At 45.1% G+C, this 22,282-nt stretch overlaps 1 protein-coding gene across 1 annotated transcript in view; it reads right to left on the bottom strand.

Annotated features, from left to right (window-relative positions):
* The window catches only part of LOC135209147 (large ribosomal subunit protein uL4m-like), an 85,058-nt gene that overhangs the window by 25,808 nt on the left and 36,968 nt on the right, over window positions 1-22,282 (bottom strand). Inside the window, exons 2-4 of the mRNA XM_064241803.1 lie at window positions 22,001-22,098; window positions 21,391-21,553; window positions 13,553-13,650 (exon numbers count right to left, since the gene is read on the bottom strand). Of these exons, the coding sequence (XP_064097873.1) occupies window positions 13,553-13,650; window positions 21,391-21,553; window positions 22,001-22,098 (359 nt within the window). The remainder of the gene's footprint in view (window positions 1-13,552; window positions 13,651-21,390; window positions 21,554-22,000; window positions 22,099-22,282) is intronic.

Raw genomic sequence — 22,282 nt, 5'->3', positions numbered from 1 at the left:
ACTTTACCGTACGCAATCGGCATTCGTTCGCTCCAACGATTTCGTTTAGTAACGTAAATTCGTTAGTGATTTCGTTGCAGTACATATTATCGTGTTGTGCGAAGACTGTATTATTACGTATTTGTGTAACTTTACGTAAATTAACGTAGTCATGGGTCCCAAGAAAGTTGAAATTCACGGAAAGAAGCGCATGCTGTCTCTGGAGACAAAGATGGAGATCATAAAGAAGTACGAAGCTGGTATGCGATTGAGTGTGATCGCAAAGGAATATGGCCGTAATCCGTCGACAATAGGCACCATCCTTAAACAGAAGGATGCCATCAAAGCAACTACCACCATCGAAGGGCATCACTATTTTGTCCAGCAAGAGGAGCCATGTGCACGACGAGATGGAACGGCTGCTCCTCATCTGGATAAAAGACAAAGAAATCGCTGGCGATACAGTAACGGAGACAGCAATCGCTCACAAGGCCAGTGCTATTTTCGGCGATTTGATTGCGCAGGCGGAAGACGAGGGAGGGGAAGGGACTTCAACGCCAACCCCAGAGTTCAAGGCTTCGCATGGCTGGTTCAAGAAATTTCGCAACGGACTGGCATCCTTTCGGTGGTGCGTCATGGGGAACGGCTTGCCAGCTCGGACACGAAAGCGGCCGAAGCATTTAAGAAGCCTTTCGACGAGATGATGACCAAGGAAGGCTACAGTTCTCAGCAAGTCTTCAATTGTGATGAGACTGGCCTTTTTTGGAAAAAAATGCCTCGTCGGACGTACATCACGGAGGAAGAGAAGAAGCTACCCGGGCATAAGCCTATGAAAGACAGGCTTACGCTCGCACTTTGTTCAAACGCCAGTGGGGATTGCGAGGTGAAGCCCCTACTGGTGTATCATTCTGAGACTCCTCGAGCCTTCAAGGCCCACAAGGTGCTGATGGAGAAGCTTCCAGTGATGTGGAGGGCTAATGCAAAAGCCTGGGTAACGAGGCTTTTGTTCACGGAGTGGGTAAATCTGTGTTTCGGCCCGACTGTGAAGAGTTTTTTGGAAGAGAAGCGCCTCCCCCTGAAATGTCTGCTGGTGTTGGACAATGCCCCTCCCCACCCTCCTGGCCTCGAGGAAGATATCCTAGCGGAGTTTTCCTTCGTTAAGATTCTTTTTCTTCCGCCAAACACCCCCCCTCTCCTCCAGCCCATGGACCAGCAAGTGATAGCGAACTTTAAGAAGCTGTACACGAAACATCTTTTCAAGAGATGTTTCGACATCACCGATACCACAAACCTCACCTTGCGTCAATTTTGGAAGGAGCATTTCGACATCGTCATTTGCATCCGACTCATTGACCTAGCTTGGCAGGAGGTTTCGAGGCGAACCTTGAATTCCTCGTGGAGGAAACTCTGGCCTGATGCCGTATCCGCCAGAGACTTCGAGGGATTCGACGTGGGCGAAGCTGGTACTGCAGAGTCGGAAACAGTTGATGATCCCGAAACTGTTTTGGAACCAGATCTTGATGAGATCGTTGCACTCGGCAAGTCCATGGGGCTGGTCGTCGACGAAGACGACATCAACGACCTTCTCGAGGAGCACCAAGAGGAGCTTACGACGGATGACCTGAAGGAGTTGGAGGCCATGCAACTTAACGTCGTTCAAGAGGAGTTCTCTAGCAGCGGCGAGGAAGAGGAGGAGGAGCCTATGACAACGGCAGAAATTAAGGATATTCTAGGCGCTTTTCATAAAGTGCAATTGTTTATCGAAAAAAGACACCCCCGAAAAGGCTCACACAGGTCATATGCTTGCGCAGTTCGATGACGTTTGCTTGAGTCGTTTCAGGAACATTGTGAAAAGTAGGCAGAAGCAATCTTCCTTGGATCGTTATTTTTTAAAGAGGCCTTCAGCATTAGCAGGAGTAAGCAAAAAGGAAGAACCAAGTGATAAAAAACAGAAAGTTGAAAACAAAAAGGAAGAACCAAGTGATGAAAAACAGAACGTTGAAAGCAGTGATGAAGTTGAAATTCTGTAAAAAAAAAAAAAAAAAAAAAAAAAAAAAGAAGCCTATGTAAAAGAAAAAAAAAAAAAAAAAAAAAAAAAAAAAAAAAAAAAAAAAAAAAAAAAAAAAAAAAAAAAAAAAAAAAAAAAAAAAAAAAAAAAAAAAAAAAAAAAAAAAAAAAAAAGTTAAAAATAAAAAAAAATAAAAATAAAATGTTTACGTAATTTCTAAGTTAAGTGTTACAGTTTTGTTAAGGTGTTTCGTAAATTTTAGTTTTATGGTTTTCCTTGAATTTTTTGTGTTTTCATAAAGTTAAGTGTACGTACGTACGTACGTTATCTGCCGTTTGTCCTCCTTCTCCTCTGCCAACACTATCGGAGATAGCCTCACTCAAAAGGTAAGCTTCCACATTTTACGTTACAGTAATAATATTTCTTGTACGCTAATATACACTTTATTTACAGGTTTTCGATTTTTATTCTTAATTTAGGTATTGAATGGTCCAAATTGTTGTAGTATTTCATTGTTTATAGGTCAATTTAGCTTTATTATGAAATTTAATGGGGTGTTTTTGGAGGGCTTGGAACGGATTAGCCATTTTACATGTAAAATGTGTTCCAAGATACGAAAAACTCATTATACAAAGGCCGCCTCGGAACGGATTAATTTCGTATCTCGAGGTACCACTGTATTTTTCCGCGAATTTTAAAATGACAATTTGTCGAAAATTGCATTTTTCCTAACTATACAAACCTGAGGTCCTTTAACAATAGGAAGTAGCTAGCGGCAGCTGGAACGGTCGTAAGCTTCGAACAAGGGGAGAACGGTAGTTAACTGCTTGTCCGACAGTCGCGCGCCGCGCGACTGGGAGGTAAACAAATCACTTTTGCTTTTGGCCCATGCAAAATACGCAGAGTGAGGGGTGGCATGAGGAGGGACTATATGTAAAGGACCTCAGGTTTGTATAGTTAGGAAAAATGCAATTTTCGACAAATTGTCATTTGTTCCGATACGTAATACAAACCATCGGTCCTTTAACAATAGGAAGACTCACTTCTTGGTGGGAGGAATCTGAGTCTTTTGATGAACAGACTGGTGTTCGTCCATCCCTGGAATGCCTCCCTGGTCGTAAGAGCGAGGGAGGGATCCAAGCCTCTGTCCGATTGATCGGGGTGTGCACCGCAGGATCAATGGTCAGACCTCTGGGCCGAGTACTAAGAGAGAGGCAAGCGTATCTCTTCGTACCAGCAAGCAAGAACTTGTTCCTGTTTGCAAGAGGCAACATAAAGTATGGGTTGTCTCAAGCTGGCATCCACTTCCTCCCCCTTGTTGGAGGAAGTGGTGGATATACGCTCCTATCCCTAGTGAAAGGGATAGGATGGGGCTCTGTTGAGTAGCTCACCTGCATCTTGTCCTTAGTCCAGCAGGGTGACGACCGTGTTCCCTCTCTCCACAGGTAGAGGGAAGAAAAAGATGGGAAGAGGAGCCAGTCACACTCTCATTCACTCATCCATTCTTACGTCACACCAGGACTCGATGCTGTTCAGCCTGCGAGGGTCTGGGTTCGCTACACAACGTGTTGAGCAGCCACCACGGGTCCCAAGGAAAAAGATCCAAGGACCTGTGGGCAATATCCCGAAGGTAGAAGGAAGGGCATGTGGTCTGGTTGGACCAGACCCCTGCCTTCAGTACCTGCGCCACGGAGAAGTTCTTGCGGACAAGGCAGCATCTCCTTCGCATCGAAGGCGGTGAAGTCCATTAGGGAGGGGATTGTGAACGACTCGAACCAATCGTCAGGGACCGAAGGGTTCTGAGTCTTCGCTACGAAGTTCGGTACGAAATCGAGCGTCACGGATCCCCATCCCCTGGATGCTTGACTTCGCAGGAGAAGTCATGCAGTTCCTCAGAGGAAAAGAAGGAAATAGTCGCATGACCTATCCCTCTTCTCTACTTCGGTGATGTCCAGTACCCATACTGGTCTGTCCGTTTTGCCACGAAGTCTCTCGCATCCTCCTATCCCCATGCAGCGAAGTTCTCGGTAGTGGATAGGACACCGACACTCCATGGTGGGTGTCGATGGTATAGGTACTGTGACAAGCTATTAAAACGAAGTAATGATTGCTCTGTAACAACCGAACTAAGTCAACAGCATAGTTCGTAACTGACTCGGGCGCTCTGACAGCTGCCGACTGACTGCGTTCGGTAGGAGGCAAGTTGTCAAAGCATCCGAGTAAGTCACGTGACTTTCGCCTTTAAAGGGTTATGCCGAGAGACCAAACAAATAATGTATTTGTTTGTCACCAATGCCGGACAGTGAGGTGATGATTCTCTTAAGGCATGTGCCCAACAGGCGAAAGTCAATTGCCTTCTAGAGACCAAGGTCCCTGAAGGTAAAACATCTCATGGTTGTTGAATCTCAGCTAAGGAGAAACAACACTATGTACCGTTGAAGACGAAGGTAGATATTGAATGCAACCTACGTCTTCACAGATGAATCGAGAGAAGGATTCTCAAGATTCATAACCTGTGCTTACAAATGACTGAAAACGCTAACCGCTGTTTCATTGCTGTCCGGTGAGAAGTCGTAGTTGCAATGAAAGCGGGGCGTTCTTCAGTAATGAAAACACAGGGGAAAGCCGCCTGAAGAACTGCTTCTCATGGGCTGAACATTTTTGTGGAAGTAGAGCTGTCAGGTCGGAGAGTAGGCGATGTCTTCTGACACATCTTGTAATTCGGGTTGAACAATGAACAATTGTACACCTACGAATACGAGATATTTTGAAGACAAACTCAGATGTCTGCAAAATCATTCGCATTATCGCAGTGCGATGCAGCGGGAGACTTGTACAGACTTCTGTTACCGTGCGGTAAACAGAAAGATGAAAGAGTCAAGAGATATCTCTGTTGAAAATTCTCGCAATGTCGAAGGCGATGGAATCTAGCGTCACAGCAGTAGATGGTCCTTCATTATTGCGAGAATCCCCGTTAATCAGAGACCTAAGTCCATGATTGTTGGGCAGAGATACGGTTGGCGGTAGTCAATCAAAGCAGGGGAGAGAGAGACATACAGACCGTGCATCTCGGAGGCCCAGCTGATACTGAGCTGCTATCAGGCAGTTCAATACGCAGTAGTTGAGCCATGAGCTCTCGCTGACTCGTCATCCTGAGTTGCCAGGTAATCTATTATTCCACGAAGGAATGCGTTCGGCTAGAACTACCGAGCATAAAAGATATGCTCGAGCAATTATATTTAGGCGAAACGAATTTCGGTAAATATAAAAGTTGAAATGGTGTTGTCGTGACAAAACCGTAAGTATATAAAATTGAAACTGAAAACTCCTGGGAGGTTGCAGGCAACCCCGAGTTGCAGTTCAATTAGAATACTTGTCTTATAAGTCGCAATCCGTAGATTAACTAGGATATGCGCCTACCCCTCGGACAATTCAACTGCTTAGTAGAATCATGTCGCGAGGTTAATATACGTAGTATATTTGTAGGATTCTGAACAACGATCTCCATCCTAATTTCTTTCCTTCAAGAAAACAAAATAAGGATTGGAGATCGACCACCTTCGATCTCTATCAAAGAGAGTGAAGGAGAAGTCTTCCTCGAAGGAAAGCTTCAATGGTGAACAGAATACTAAGACGATAGTTCAAGCCAAACTGGATATTCCCGTCCAATCTTCTCTATTCCAGGTTGGTCGCCTACTGTGAGATAGTTTCTTTCAGCAGCAGTCTTCTTCCCAATGCTAGAAATTCCAGGAATTCGAGCATAGGCAAGGTTCCCGATTATCGTGTAACATATCGGGGATTCTCGTCTCGCTCACTTTGGACCGTGGTCTCGCCCAAGTGTTTGGAGATCGTAAAAAACTCGAACACTGAATGCGCTAGAAATTCCGTAGAATTCTAAGCAGTCTGCGAAACCCCCACCGAATTCGTCAAACGATATCGGCTGGTGGTCCTCTCGATTCCCGTAGAAATCGAGAATGGGGCAGGATTCCTCCTCAACGACCGGGGCTTACGTCGGGTCGGGTAGGACCGAAGGTCCCCCCGGTAGCGCAGTCCCGAACGTGGGATCCTACAGAGAAATCTCCGTAGGATCCCTCCCCTTTCCCTCGTAGCCGTAAGGAGAGAGGGAATGGGGGAGAAATTGGATACTCGCTCACCTTCCCAGTGGAACTAGCAGTTGGAGAAGAGTAGGAGCAGCCATCGCAAGGAGTCTGGGAAAACGTATCGTCAGGAGAAAACGTTTTCCCGCGGAGGGTTACGAACTCTCACTGTAGGTAAGGGTCTGCCGCCACTGTGAACGTCGTCTGGGTGGGGCTGATCGACACCTGACAGGAGAGAGCCGATACCGTCCTCCGACTCATTCCAGTCCTCGTCGAGGTCGAAACCTCTCAGGAGGACCGAAGGAGTATTTAAATACGGTGTCCGAAGACACGTAGAAACGCCGCTGTCGCAGTAGAGGAGGTGGAAGTAGCTTGATCGACCGGCCAGAACTGAGAGAGCCTTCTTGTCCGGAGACGAGAGACTCTGGTTCGAGACAGAATCGGCAAGCTCCGATCGCGGCAGACCCACCGTCGGTTTGGGTTCCCTCTCGGGCCCCAAAACGACTCGAGCAGAGACGTGGGCTCTGTTGGTGGGAGCGGCAATCCTTCCGCAAGGTCATTATGCTGATGAATCAGCTTAATGACTTCTGCAAATTCCTCTGTATCTCGGGAATAACCGCGTCTTGCGGAGTAGGACCGTCCAGTCCCTCCAACAAGAACAGATCCCGAGATACTCCTCCTTCAGAAGGAGGAACAGCGGCAGACCCCTGACGGTCGCCTCCAGCTACTTGCGCGTATGTCCTGGTCGGTCCTAGAACCGTGCCTGGTCCATACGGCGTCATAGCGGGATCGCGAGCGGCGCACCTCTCGCGATCACTCATAGGTACCTCGCTCCTCCCGGTGTAGCCCGAGGAGGTTGAAGGTACAGGAGAGGCAGACCTGACGCTCCCCCCTAGCTCGCTGGCAGGACCAGCGTGCTTGGAGGGCTGCTGCTGATCGTCAATCCGCGGTGGCGATCGAGCAGCAGGCCTAGCCTTGACGCTCGCCTTGGGGCGATGAGGCTCGGCTAAGAACGTCGACGCTGATCTCTAGCGTCAGGCGAGCTGTTGCTGGTTACCGTCTCCGCCCGGTCCCGATGGGAGCGGCGTCAGGTGACCTGCTAGGCTCGCTGTCGCGGTGAGACCGGCGAGCGTCCTCTCGACGCGTCGAGCCGCTGGTACCAGCCGTGGCTGGTACCGACGGCCGCGGGGACCCCTTCCTCGCCTCAACCCGTGGCTGGTCAGCGACCGTCACGTCAACCCGAGCAGCCAGCTGGTCGCTGCGAGAGCGTCCACTGGCCTGGCGAGAGTCGTCTGCACGACACTCGCCAGTCTTCTGCTCCGCGCTTCGGTCTTGACGGCGAGCGAGCTCGGGTGTCAAGACTTTGGCTGGACGGTCTCCCGCGGGAGACCGTCCACTCGGTACTTCTCGCTAACGAGAAGCCGAGGCGGATCCTGGTTTAGCGGCAGAACCGCTAGAACCAGGCGAGGAAGTGCCAGCCGAAGCTGGTACTCCTCTGGTCCCCGTCTTCTTCTCCTTGGTAGAAGAAAAGACGGGCCCTGTTCCCGAGGGAGCAGGAGGACCAGCAGAAGAGCTCCCCAAATCGGCGGAGCGAGACGGGCCCTTAGAAGATCCCGAAGGAGCCTTCTTAGGGGGGAAAACCCGGGTTACCAGCTGGTCGCTGCAAGAGCGGCCGCTGGCCTGGCAAGGAGTCACCTGAGCGGTCTCTCACCAGCCTTCTGCTCCGTGCCGCGTCTTGGCGCCGAGCGAACTCTGGCGCCGAAACTTGGCTGCACGGTCTCCCGAGGGAGAACGTACACTCGGGATCTCTCGCGAACGAGAGACCGAGCCGGAACCTGACGTAGCGGCATCGCCGCTAGCACCAGGCGAGGAAGTACCAGAGCTAACCGATACTCCTCCTGGTCCTCGTCTATCTCTTCCTTACGGAAGGGGAGACGGGCCCCGCTCCCGAAGGAGCAGGAGGACCAGCAGAAGGACCCCCCGTCCCACCGGGGTGGGACGGGCCCTTAGAAGTTCCCGAAGGAGACTTCTTAGGGGGAAGGCAGCCTTCTTCTTCTTCGGCTTATGGGCCTTGGAAGTCGAAGGGGAAGAGGCAGCAGCAGACGATGAAGACGAAGATGACAGCTTCCTCTTCTCCTCTCCTCGTCAGCTCACGCAGGACAGTCGTCAGGTCCTCCATCCAGGCCGGAGCCGGGGCTATTGCCGAAGCAACACGGCCCGACTGCACCTGTCCGGAAGGACCTGGGACTGGGGAAGACACACCGTGGGCAGGACCATCATGGACAGGCTCAGGAACCAGGAGCGACAGGAACAGCAACCAAGCTCCAGGAGCGGCAGGAACAGCGGCAGCGGTAGACCCAGAAGGGACAGCCAAGCCAACAGCGGGAATCACATCAGCGGCAGGTACGGCAGGCCAGCGATCGCCTCGGTAGAAGCATCGGCAGCCAGCGGAACCTGGTACTGGCGGCCGGTCCAGGGGCGAGCTGCTGGAACAGCGGAAGTCTGGGGCAGGCAACACGAAGAAAACAGGCGGCGGCGGCAACTCCCCCTCGGTACGGCGGCGGCCCTAGTAGCGGCAGACGGCGTCACCGACACAGCATGGGGAGTGTAGACCAGGAGGGGGGGGAGCAGCATAAGCGGCCGTGGTAGTAGTGGAGACCGCCCCAGACCTCGCTAGACGCTGCAGCAGCCCGTGGATGCTAGGCACGCCCTGGACGCAGCCGCGGTGGTCCATACCTGTCCAAGGTCGTCTCCCACGGATGTAGCACCTGCGGTAACATAGATAGATTAGTAAGAGGGGTTCCCTCACGCACGGGGGGAAGACATGCATCACCCCACCCCGAACGCAAGGAAGACCCCAAATACAAAATACAACGAAGAAGCTGAGCGGGGGGCAGGAAGGAAGACGAAGAATCGGATACCAAGGGAGTCGCGGGAGAGCTTTCCGACAACTTCCTGGCAGACCTTCGCTTCCCCTACCCCCGCACAGCAGTGAAAAGTAATATGAAAATGAAACAGAATACTGCCCTTGCGATTCACTTCATTGAACTTAAAGGGGAAAAGATCAATCCCGGGTAAGAACGGAAACTTGATCCAAATAATATGATGCTATCAAAATAAAATATATGAAAATGAAACAGAATACTGCACTTGCGATTTCACTTTCACATAAAATAATCGTAAGGATCAATTCCCGGGTAAGAACGAAAATTGATCCAAATTAAATTTCATGCAAATAAATAAATGAAAATGAAAAGAATATTGCAATTGCGAATCCACTTCATTGCATTCTATATACAAAATAAAAGGCTCGTGCTGAGCGCAATCACACACTCGGTAACGAACGCACAGGGCAAAAATATAATGAAAAGAGTACTTACATTTTTCAATTACACACTTTCGCCCAAAATACATGACTCGGCGCGAGAGCGCCCGCCCTCGGCACCGAGACATAATTCAAGGGTTCAATTCATGAACAGAGAGGAAATCGCCGCATCTACGGCGATAGCTCCATGTTGGTTCATAATTAAGTAATGAAAATGAAAACAGTGTACTTACAGTTTCATATTCAAGTCAAACAAACCATTAGTAGAAAACACAATATAAACAAAGCATACGACGATGAAGCGGGCAGAGAGCGATGACGAACACGTCCTTCACACCCGCGGCCGAAAGCAAAAGTGATTTGTTTACCTCCCAGTCGCGCGGCGCGCGACTGTCGGACAAGCAGTTAACTACCGTTCTCCCCTTGTTCGAAGCTTACGACCGTTCCAGCTGCCGCTAGCTACTTCCTATTGTTAAAGGACCGATGGTTTGTATTACGTATCGGAACAAAAAAACTTTTGTCAGTCGACGTAAAATACGTCCAGTCGGCACACGGGAGACAAAAAATGTCGACGTAAAATACGTCCAGTCGGCGTAAGAGGGTTAATAAAGGCTGTGGACAGAGTATTCCATGTTCTTTTTTCATTATTCTCTTGACCCCTGTAACATTTTGATCGTTTAACTCTTTTAATAATTTCTCAGAAAATTTCATTAGAGCTTTGGAGAAGATGACACCTCTGCTCTGGTTATAAGTTTTATGAGGCTCACATTTAATCTTGTTACCACTAATTGTTTAAATTTCTTTCCACTTGCTGCTTTCAGATGGTGACTGTACCTCTAAGGAGAAAATTTTAGGCCTAAGGAGGAAATTTTAGGCTTTCTGCCTACTTTCTGCCTAAACATGTAACTATTTCTCTATATATTTAAAAAATATCTGAACCTTCTATTTGCCTTCCTCTAAGGACGAAGTTAAAAATTTATCATATGCAGCAGGCTCAAACACACCTGGCATTACTTCAATTTTCCTAAGCTTCCTATTTTTTTCCTTGTTTAGATTTTTCCTCCTTAATCCAAAACTATACTGGTTTGGGTTAGAAGGAGTATAAGGGGCCATTGTTACCAAACTAGATCCTTTTCCAAGAGGCTGTACCATATCGTCCTTTTACGAGCAAGAGGTTGTCATCGGTGTAAAGGGGGAGGTTTATATGGATTGCCATAAAATGAAGAAAATTCATTTCGTCCAGGCTGGGGTCCCTCTCACCAAAAAGGCCCAACTGGGGGAGGAGCAAAACTGTCACACACAGAGGTAACTGTCCTGGGACCCTCACCTGGATATACGCCACACCCACAGTGCTTTGAGGGTCGTCAGTCACTCGAGATCAGACCCGGCACTGTGGGTATGGCTTGACATAAAAATTTCCCCTCGCTCGACCACGTCAGGTACTCTAGTTTTATGGGTGGAGTGGCATGCCGTCCAATTCCACCCTCCATCTAGTTAGAAGAGCAGTCAATTCAGTAATCCAATAAAATGCCAAGATCATCAACGAAAGAAGAAGGGAAGGGGGAAAATTTATAGGAGGAGGAGTGAAGGAGTTAAAGGTCCCAATGTTTCATTAAAACCACAGCAGGGAGAGTAGGTTTAAGAGAGCATACTCTCTCTGCAGCAGATTCCTAAGCCCCCCACCACATCAAGGAGTTGGGATCAGGGGGAGTTGAAATGCATGATATGCAGCCTCTTTATATTACAACAATCAATATATAGTTTAACTAGATAAATGAGTTAACATAACTTTCATAGGGCATACCCAAGGGTTTGTTCTTAGTAAATAAATTGTGATTACATTCAAATATAATTCAATCAATTGCAACTTGCAGTAGTTGGATACTCTAGAAATGCTGAATTTCTGACAAATTTCTATCAAGGCTTTCTTTCTGGTATCTTGACATTGGCTGTAGATTGTAAACTCAATAAACAGAAACATTTATGTGCGTGTTATCCTGCATTCTGAGAATTCTGAGATATGCATCATTCTTGATTTTTAACTCTATCTCACCAGAAATTACTGCCATCCAAGCATTAAGAGAAATATATCACAAGCAAATTGGAAATAAATTTTGAACACTTCATTTTATGAACAGTGCCTTTATCAGAAAGTTTAGAGGAAAGTTTGGACATTGTAAATGGGTATCTAGCATGGCTGGTTGGTTTCTTTAGATGTAGCCCACTTATGCCAGCAACAGCACAGGTCCTTGTCCATGGTAAGTGCAGTAAGGTGTGAGAAAAGTAGAAAGCCTTGTCTGGAACTCCTAGATCTTCTCAGCCAACCGATTTACAGGCTGTTCTACGAGCAAGAGCCATGCTGGCATAAAGCCAGCCTAATCAAAATCAACAACCCAGCCAACAGAGATAACTCACACACCTTACAACAGAAGGTACTAAACTTTCTTCACGGTGTCCCTGCTCAAGCCCAGCGGCTTTGCTAATGGCCTTTTACTTTTCCTCTACTATTTCATTTGTTCTCTTCTTAATTACCTGGTAAACTTCTTTAATCCTAATTGGACAGATACCCTCATATGAGTAACAATAACAGGTTTTGAGTGGTGGACGGATTACCTCCTGCCGAGTAACAATCGATTTGGAGAAATCGGGTAGGAAAGAGGCTCCATTACTTACTTCAGTAGCCCATAAATTTACTAAAGGCAACTTTTGAACTGGCTTAGCTTGCCGATGCTAGACGTTTCATGAGTCAGTAATGTACAACTTGATTTCAAGGGGGCATGTAGTGTTTCCCTCTCTCTCTCTCTCTCCCGTGACATCTTTTTACATATTTGCTCATAAATATATCCAGGGATTGCTGTTGGTTTTAGTTCTTTTTTTTTATGATAATTTGCCAGTTATAATTGTAAATTTGGCAAAAAAAAAAAGTGCAAAGAAATAGAACATTCATATACAGGCAGTTCCCGGGTTATGACGGGGGTTCCTTTCTCGAGACGTGTTGTAAGCCAAAAATCATCATAAGCCGGAACATCGTCAAAAAGCCTCAGAAAACCTTACTTTTCATGTTTTGGGTGCATTAAAAACTATGTAAACTGCATTCTTATTGCACTTTTCATTAAAAAAACCTTCAAGTATTGATTATTTTGCATTTTTGGAGTTATATTTCTCCTACCAGATCAGCATTGTATGCGCCATAACCCTGGAACATAAGTCGTAAACCTGGAAATAATTTCTGATAAATGTTATTGAAAAGCGTTGTAACCTCGGAACGGCGTAAGCCGGGGACTGCCCGTATACTAATCCTAAAACGTTATTGCATCTTTAATCTCAGTCAATTTACGTAAATATTTTACAACAAATATACTACTCAGAATTTGTAACTGATTTTAGTTCTTATCTTTTATGATAGTGTGTGAGCTGTAATTATAATTTTACAAAATAAAGAAAAGTAATAATTAGAAAAACCATATATATAAAACTTGGTAAAATTTATGACCCTCTTGTAAAAGAGGGCCCACAAGGGATTGTAAATAGTAATTTTCAACTTCTTGTGGAAGGTAAGGAGAATTTCTTAAAAAAAATTTTCTTAAACCATTTGCATTTGCATCTCTTCCTCTTTTCATTGATATGTTTTTTCTTAAACTGGCCAACCACAAAGTTTGCTAGTCTAGGGTGCTGCATACCGATTTTTTATCCCAGCTTTTAAGGGTTAACTGTAACAATAAAAAACTCCAATTTTTCCTCTTATTTAAGAACAAGTCCTTTGGGAGAGACCTAGGATTCTTGAAGTGTAACTCAGTGGACTAGTAAAGCCAATGTGTTGATAACAAATGAAAAGAATAAGAAGACATTAAAAACTGCAACAAATACACATTCATGAATAATAATGCATAAGAACAATGTCATTCACCTTTATAGCGCAAAATTAACCATAAAAAAATGCAAAAACTTCCTTAATAAATACCAGTTCACTATATCTGCCTTTGTCTATGAAGTAAACAGTAGAAACTATAATTCACTGGATAATTCCTATACTCTGAGGTGATTGAAAACATGCCGAGATAATGTTTTAAAATCATGAAGGCCTAAACTGTTGCTTGTAATCCTTAGTTTGAATGACAATGATAATTTTGCATTTCCAGTTACCTGATAGACCCATGTCTTGCTCTTCCTGTGCCCTTCTGTGGCCATGGTTTCTTTCCTCCACCACGAACTTCATGCAGTACTTTGGCTTGCGCGTAATTCTGAAAAGTCATCAAGAAATGTACCATCTACTCATTCATCAACTTACAAAAGCTATAAAACTCCTGTACTTGAAATAATTTGTGGCCTACAAAAATTGTTATGCTTACAAAGTGAATTCATTAAATGTCATCTTTACAAATTGCTCAACTTCCCTTCATCATTGCCCACTTATGTGAATATTTATTTAGCCCCAGTTTATGCAGGAAAGGGTTGAGGCAAGCACTCTGTTCATATTTGGTATGCAAGTAACAACTGTGTATGGTTTCATTAATTCCATAAATGCACAGCCACTTTTCTCTTGAAAACTTTTAAGTTGAGTGAAAAGGCAAACCTTCCCATATCAAAAGAGAAAGGAAATTTGACAAAACAGGGTAATTGTAAATAAAACAGGTTCAACAGAATGAAAAACTACCATTATTACTTATGAGTCAAACCTTTTTCATATACGTAATGATTAAATCTCCCCCTTACTTAGCAAAAATATGATATTGTTAGAATACAATAAAGTTTTGTACATACTTACCCGGCAGATATATACTTAGCTTATGTCTCTGACGTCCGACAGAAATTCGAATTTCGCGGCACACGCTGCAGGTAGGTCAGGTGATCTACCCCCCTGCCGCTGGGTGGCAGGAATAGGAACCGTTCCCGTTCTAGAACCAGATTTTCTCTTCCACCTGTCTCCTGAGGGGAGGCTGGGTGGGCCATTCATCGTATATATCTGCCGGGTAAGTATGTACAAAACTTTATTGTATTCTAACAATATCATTTTTGTACATGCAACTTCCCCGGCAGATATATACTTAGCTGATTGACACCCTTGGTGGTGGGTAAGAGACAACTATTTACTGAAATAGACAGTTAAAACCAAAAACATACGTTGTAGGTAATAAATAAATAAAACCTTGGTTCCTACTTGTTCAGGCGGAAGATTCCATGGCTAATGCCTAGGAATCTGCTTCGCCTCAAGAGCCTCAGCGAGGATGTGACCTATGGCTAAGAGTTCTTGTGGGTCTGTCGATGGGGTCTTATCCATTTACTCGACAGAGCCTCTTACATGACAATATGCCTATGCCTAGTGGCATAATTAAGGAGCACAACACCGATCCCGATCACCTGATCCTTACACGAGGGTTAGTGCTTAAGTTGAAAAGAGTTATCCCCAAACTCCTTTCAAACAACCCAAAGAAAAAACACGACGGTTAACTAAAAATTTAACTCACTAGTTAAGGATCAGTATCGGCTCCTATCCCAGCAATGTATCCGCACACGTATCAACCAAGAGAGAAGGATCTCTCGTAGGTTATCTTGACATCCTTCGGATATGGGAAGTCAACACAGAGTTGCATCTCCCGTATGTGACAGCTAATATGTCCTTATGACATATTGTTAAGGAAAGAACAAGAATACAGAAAAGCTCGCACTTCATGCACTTTTTAAATTCTCAGCTGTTTGAAGGAATCATCAATGCACTTGTCAAGTGCTTAGGAGATCACATTGTCTCAAAGAAGGCCAGGGCATTCTTTGATATAGATCTCTTCTGGGTGAAGCCTGGAGCCTGGCTAGCGCCTCGCGCCTGGCTGGAGCCTTGCGCCTGAATGGCGCCTAGAGCCTGGCTGGAGCCTCGCGCCTGGCTGGCGCCTCGCGCCTGGCTGGCGCCTGGCTGGAGCCTCGCGCCTGGCTGGCGCCTCGCGCCTGGCTGGCGCCTCGCGCCTGGCTGGCGCCTGATTGGCTCCTCCCTCCTGGCTAGCGCCTCGCGCCTGGCTGGAGCCTTGCGTCTGGCTGGCGCCTTGCGCCTGGAGCTTGCAGAAGACTTCAATGATTACTGTCTATGAGTCTGCATGCCTCAAGAGTTTCAGCGAGGGTAGGGACCTATGACTGACAAACCCTTCTGGATCATGTCAATGGGGGCTAGCCCGCTTACACGACAGAGCCTTCTCGGATCGTGCCAATGGGGGCTGACCCACTTACATGGCAGAGCCTTACCTGTATCATATCAATGGGGACTAGCCCTCTTACATGACAGAGCTTTAGGTTTCTCTTTACTGGAAGGAGCCTTGCACCTGGATGGATCCTCAATCCTGACTGGAGCCTAGCCTTGAAGGAGCCTGGCACCTGGATGGCGCCTGGCTGGCTTCTAGAGCCTGGCTGGCTTCTAGAGCCTGGCTGGCTCCTAGAGCCTGGCTGGCTCCTAGAGCCTGGCTGGCTCCTAGAGCCTGGCTGGCTTCTAGAGCCTGGCTGGCTCCTAGAGCCTGGCTGGCTCCTAGAGCCTGGCTGGCGCCTCGCGCCTGGCTTGGCTCCTCCACACTTGCTGGAGCTTCGAGCTTGGAAGAGTCTCTAGGCTGTCTGGCGATGTCCACATCGGAAACTCTTATATCTGTCCGATTTGTTCGCCTCTGGCGCATTTGCGCCAGGTTGGAGGCCCGCTCCTTCTCAGTATCCGGTCATGACAGAGTTCCTTGGAACTGTCCGCCTCTGGCGTTTTTCGCCTGTATTGGCATTTGGCGCTTGGCTGGCGCTACATTGTCCGAAGAGTCCTGAACAACCACATAGTTTTATCAGGAGACTGGAGAAGGGTGGAAGAAATTCTTCCCCTTTGAGCTTTTGGCCCCTGGCAAGGGGAGGTGATTTTAGTCAGCTACACCCAGTAGACGACAGGATATCTAACAATACGAGAGAGAAGAGTCTTCCTCCGAGGAGGATCCTTCGTGAACACTTCTTTTGCTAACGAGATCTCTTCTTACATGTTGATGAGGTTCCTCGTTGCAGAATCTTCCCTATCCTTGCCCGAAGGAAGGGAAGGAGTCTGGAAGTCAAAGGAGACTCTGAGCTGAAATTGGGCGGAACCCTGATTTCTAGCTCTTATTGTATTCTTCTGAATACCTTCTGGGAAGCATTTTGAGCCCTCATCGCACCCCGAAGACTCTGTAGGCAAACGTTTAAAACCATCTCTTCTTCTGTAGATGAAAATGTAAGTACCCTGCCTGGGCAACTAAACTTCTATCTGAAAGCGTTGCGTCAGGAATAGAGGGATTTAGTTCTTGCCAGACATACTATGCTGGCAAGAACCCATTGCCGAGTCCTCCATTGAATCTGATGCGAGATTCCAATGCACAAAAAATTCACTTGTCTTCTTGGTCGTTTAGGGCTAAGAGAAACAAAGAATTCCTTCATAAACTTCCTCAAAGAAGTTTGATGAGGAGCAGTTCCATTTTGTCGGAACACGGAATCTGTGGCCACAAAAAAAAAATTCCATTCGAAGTACATGATATCCTACTCTTGTCGTATTGCGGTATCGTATAGATCCCGAAGATCTTAATCCTCTGTTATCTCTAATTCCCCTTGTAGAGACAGAGTATAGCCTTTTACTGCGTTCTTTGATAGCAGATATATACATAGGTGATTCTTCCCTCTGAAAGTGAAGAAAAAACTTCGCTATGTGGTTCACAGAGGTATCGGAAGAGGACAGTTTCCTCATTCCATCTAGCACGATCTGCAGCAATTCTATGTCTTAGCCATGACTATTGTCATTTACCTTGAAAAATCCTCTCATTCATGTCCACTTCTGGTCAGTCTGCACGTGGAAAGACTCAGAGTGGAGAGGTTTTTCAGGTCTATTTATAATAGATTCTGATAGAATATCCAGATACTCTTGGAAAAACCTTACGAAACATGCTGTGAGAAGAACGTGACTTCTGTGAATCCAACCTCTCTAAGGCCAAAATGAGGCATTCATCCTCTCTTCCTTTGACGCCCATTTATCTTAATATCTGTTAAGAATTTATAACTAGGGGAAAAAAGACTAAAGTTTATTCCCCTTCTTTAAATTAAAGATGTCGTATATTGCTACCTCTCTTGGTTCGAGGAAAGGAAGCAGTCTATAGGAAGCCTGTTCGTCTTCTACCTTGCGAAAAGATCTATGAAGACTTTCCGCAGGTTCTCAAAACTCTTTTCAATAAATGTTAGACATACGTTAACAGTTATTATCTTCGATCGAGAAGGTTCTCACGGACATGCAAAATCTTGCATCGAACCTTTAAGGATCGTTACGTTCCGTGTCTGTTCCCAAATAGGTTCTCTTTTGTTAACGCGAACAGGGGCGAAAAAAGAGATTCTCGATGCTCTTTGCGATATGAGAGAGTCGTGGAATTGGCCTAAGTGATTAAAAAAAAATCATTTCATCATTCCTTGTAAGCGACCCCTTTCCGATTAAATGGGTAACGAAATCAGGAACGAATCTTGCCGTTACCGAGCCTCCGAGAGGCTACTGGTTTGTTTGTTTGTTTGTATGGTGTTTTTACGTGACTTCCGAACCACGTCGAGAGTGAACTTCTATCACCAGAAATCCACATCTCTCACTCCTCAATGGAATGGCCGAGAATCGAACCCGCGACCACCGAGGTGAGAAGCAACACCAAACCAACCACTACTGGACTCTTAGGTTAATAACTCGCTAAAACGAGAAAATATCTTGGATGGTACTTCTGGCGCATTGCGCCAGGCTGGCGCTTCTGACGCTTTGCGCCAGGCTGGCGCTTCCTTCTAGTTCTTTTAAGGTTATGTGCCAGAACATCTGTGCCCTTATGGTACCCGACATCCTTCACGTGTTAATTCCGTTCTTAGTAGGAAAAAACTTTTATATACGTAGTACAGTCCATTCAGGGAAACAACTTCTGCCACTAAGAGAATGTTTCCCATCCGACTCACCCAACTTCTCTTGAGCAATATCCGATTCTAAAAAGGTTGTGTGCGTTTCTCGAAAGGATGAGAGAATTATATTATTTCGTGCTCTGCCGTATTAGACTCCTTTATAATACTGTCACATTGTGGTAAACAACATTAATCTAGGAAACCTTTGTAAGGATACTAGGAATTCTGAATTAACCTCGGTATGCGCATAAGACTTGACCATACCGTAGTCTTAAAGTGAATTCTCTTCTACTACATTCATCTTCTCACTAAGCATGTACTCTAATAAGCCATGCTTTCGTAAGCATGAGAGCATCATATAATATAGAGTTCCGCTGCGTTAGAATCCTTTAATAATGTTACCTACGGTAAACAGCATTGAAAGGTTGTAATATCTTTCTTATTGAAAGCTTCTTAGCAAACGGCAGACAATATTTTATTTATGTTTGCTTAACTATCCCCTCAATCCGAGGCTAAAACCGCGATTGTAGGGGAGAGACACGGTTAGTTATTCCATCCCGCAGGAGAGAGACATGTCACCAACCACTCATGACCGACACCTACATGTTACTGCGTTGGTCTCTGAGGCGCGATAGCAGTCTCCGTTAGCCGTCTGGCCTTACTCTTCCAGAGTTGCCAGCTACTCCATTAAATAAAGGAATCTTATAAAATTATTATCGAACTTCAGGAAGTTCTTATTAATGCATATTTAAGCGAAACAAGACTTCGATAAATCTAGAAGCTAAGTAGGTGTTGTCTTAACAATCCCTTTAAGCGTAGTCCTTCCTAGGAAATTCCTGGAAGGATACTGATAATTGAGTTGCTCTACAAAGAAGTAACTACGGTATGTGTGATTTGCCGTATCGTATTCTCATACAGCAGATACTCTACTACCTTCTTTCCCTGCCGAGGCAGATAAAGGAAAAATTTTTACTGTCTTCTTTCTTTTCGTTAATAGAATGATAGAAAGAGTATATATATCTCCTTAAGGAAGGAAGTTAATCCAGGAACTCTTTAAATCTTCGTGATTTCCTCATAAATCGCGGAAGAGACAGAATTCCTGTTCGTCTGTAGGGTTTACGGAAGGAAGTAGATATTTCCTATCCGCCATCATACCCAAACGTCGATGAGATTCTTATAAGAAAAACTCCCAAAGCGCTTGCCTCTTCATAACGAGGGAAGAGCATGAATGAAGGAGTGTGTCCGCATTACTCAAAGAGGAGCCTCGCGACTGACCACTCTCTCTTAAGAAGATTTGGAATATTCTGGCGCCTGGCTCCTTGCGCCTAGCGCCTGGATAGTCTTCCGAGCGCCTACTAGACGGTCTAGACCCCTTTTAGAAAGAGCCTCTTGCCCGGAAACGTTCAATGGAAGGATCGTTCTGATTGCCACTCTACTATAAGGCTCCTTGCTCTAGCCGTCTGTTTTTCTGGCGCAATTTGCGCCAGGCTGGCGCTTCGTCTCTTTGAAGGCGCCTTGCGCCAAGAAAAATTTTCTAGAACGCGGCTCGCGCTCAGTTGCTAGAATGCGGCTCGCGTTTGGTTGTAGGAACGCGGCTCGCGCTAGTCTGTTTTCTGGAACGCGGCTCGCTGCTGGCTGTTGGAACGTGGCTCACGCTAGCTTGCTGGAACGCGGCTTCCTAAGTTCCTGGCTGGCTCTTGCTCAGTGTTCTCTTAGTTTCCAGAGAACGCGCTAGATCATCAAAACATATACATTCTTCGTCTTTTCGGATGTAAGATGAAGAGACACACTTTTTTAAGGATGCCTTTTCAATGGCTATCCTTGCAGTCTGGACGCTCTACAGAACCTGCCGAGGGGACGCCTGACCGGTGGGGATTCTCTGAAACCCCCTTACGGCTTTCGACATTCCTTCTCCCCTGGGCTTGGGAGGGGCTTGAAAGAGGTCTAGGCCTGGGAGTGAGACACGAGCCGATCAGACGCACCCTCCACTGCAATGGGGAACACTAGTAATCACTTCTTACCTTTCAATAGCTCGCATTTTGAGCCACAATCCTTGTCTTCAAATTGCAATTATGAATTTGAAGTTTCTGCGAAGTAAGAAGGTGATGAGGATGCAACACTACTAGTACTGTTAATACTCTAATTGCTCGTTAGTACGAGTTTCTAAAAAACTTTTAAAAGAAACGTATCTAGTTACATGCTTTACTGACTCCCTAAAGTAGGAAGTTAGTATATTTCCTCAATCAATTCTAACACTTATTACACATATTAATGAATAAATATTAATATTTCCCTTTCTTGCAAACTATGTGAGTGTCTACCGAAAATTTCGGTAGTTACACGTCATATATTCTTCGAAATTTTCGAAGCCAAATTCATTAAAAAGTTAATAAAAGCGTATGCCGAACCAAAGACCCAGTACTTCCCTTCAAAAGGACAGCCCAGAAGATCGATTGGCGATGAAAAAAACGAAAATCAAGTCAGGAGGTAGCAACAACATATGTTGACACTACCGCGACAGAGAAAATCTGGTTCTAGAACGGGAACGGTTCCTATTCCTGCCACCCAGCGGCAGGGGGGTAGATCACCTGACCTACCTGCAGCGTGTGCCGCGAAATTCGAATTTCTGTCGGACGTCAGAGACATAAGCTAAGTATATATCTGCTGGGGAAGTTGCATGTACAAAAACATGATTTGGGTTTTTAAGCATACCAACCAATACATACTATTGATTTGACCTGCAAAAAATCTACAGTACAAAAACAATTCGGCAAAATATTCTTCATATATGCAGCATTAATATTTAATCAATGTAACTTAATTATGATTTAAACAGGAAAAGACAACTAATCCTTTACTAAAATCAATTACAATTTAATTAATCTAGCAATAAAAACAAACAACTTGAGTAAAATCTAACGACTGTTTATAAAGGAGTTCAACTAAGCTATGAAAAAGAGGATTATCAATATCAAATATCAATGATGTTGCTACAGGATTGAAATACAGTGCAATCATGAGATATAATTTAAGAATATTCTACTGACACAAGGCCATTAAACTTTGAACATTTACAAAAAGTCACTCACCACTGTGCGATACTTATGCTGCCATAAGACGTTCTCATGAATAATATCAAGTCTTGGGAAAGCGGAAAAGACATCGGGATGCAAATTCATGAGCCCTACTTGTGAGGGACTGGCATCTCTGTCAAGAGTCTCGATCCACGCTTCACGGGGTTGGGTGACATTCCTGTTATTTGGACAATGTAAAATGAGTGACTGCTGTTTGCAATATGGGGTAGACTGCCAGCATATAAGTCAATATCCATTTGATAAACTGTCTTACAAATTTAAAAGGATGGCCATAACAAAATACAGTACTGTAAATCCATCTACTGTGACATACAAGCAACGGTAATTCTTGACATTTTAAGCATTATAAGGTGTGTCCAAATGCTTTTTGTAAATATTTCTACAGTTTTCTATCTACTTTAATACACATTGTGCATTCATACTGTGACTAAAATGTACATAAATTAAATCCAGCCAATACAAAGGAAATATATGTTTAATTTATGTCTACTTTATGGCAACATACTGCACACTAAAGTACCATTCTGTAAAATCATACTACCAGCGTCAATTTGGCAAGCTGTTTCTATTCCATATCTAAAAGAAATTAATCACTATCTCTCACCTTGGTCGTTCGAATTCTCTTTCAATAATCAAGGGTGCTGTTGCCCCAGGCACTGCAGGAGCTAATTTGCTTTGCTGTAAAGAAGTTGTGTTTACGCTCTGAAACATAAAAACATACATTATTTAGTATACTATTTACTGTACAAATTCACAGGTCTTGAATAGAACTTTAAGTATTTTACTTAAATTCATGTAATCTTGATACTCATTGCTGCTGTAAACATACTACAATACCGTAATCTTAATAAGTGCTATGAAAACCAGAACATATTATGAATGTATC

Source organism: Macrobrachium nipponense, chromosome 37, assembly GCF_015104395.2.
Source record: "Macrobrachium nipponense isolate FS-2020 chromosome 37, ASM1510439v2, whole genome shotgun sequence".
Classification (NCBI taxonomy): domain Eukaryota; kingdom Metazoa; phylum Arthropoda; class Malacostraca; order Decapoda; family Palaemonidae; genus Macrobrachium; species Macrobrachium nipponense.
The sequence above is the reverse complement of the archived record's forward strand: the minus strand, read 5'-3'. Positions and strand labels throughout refer to the sequence as shown.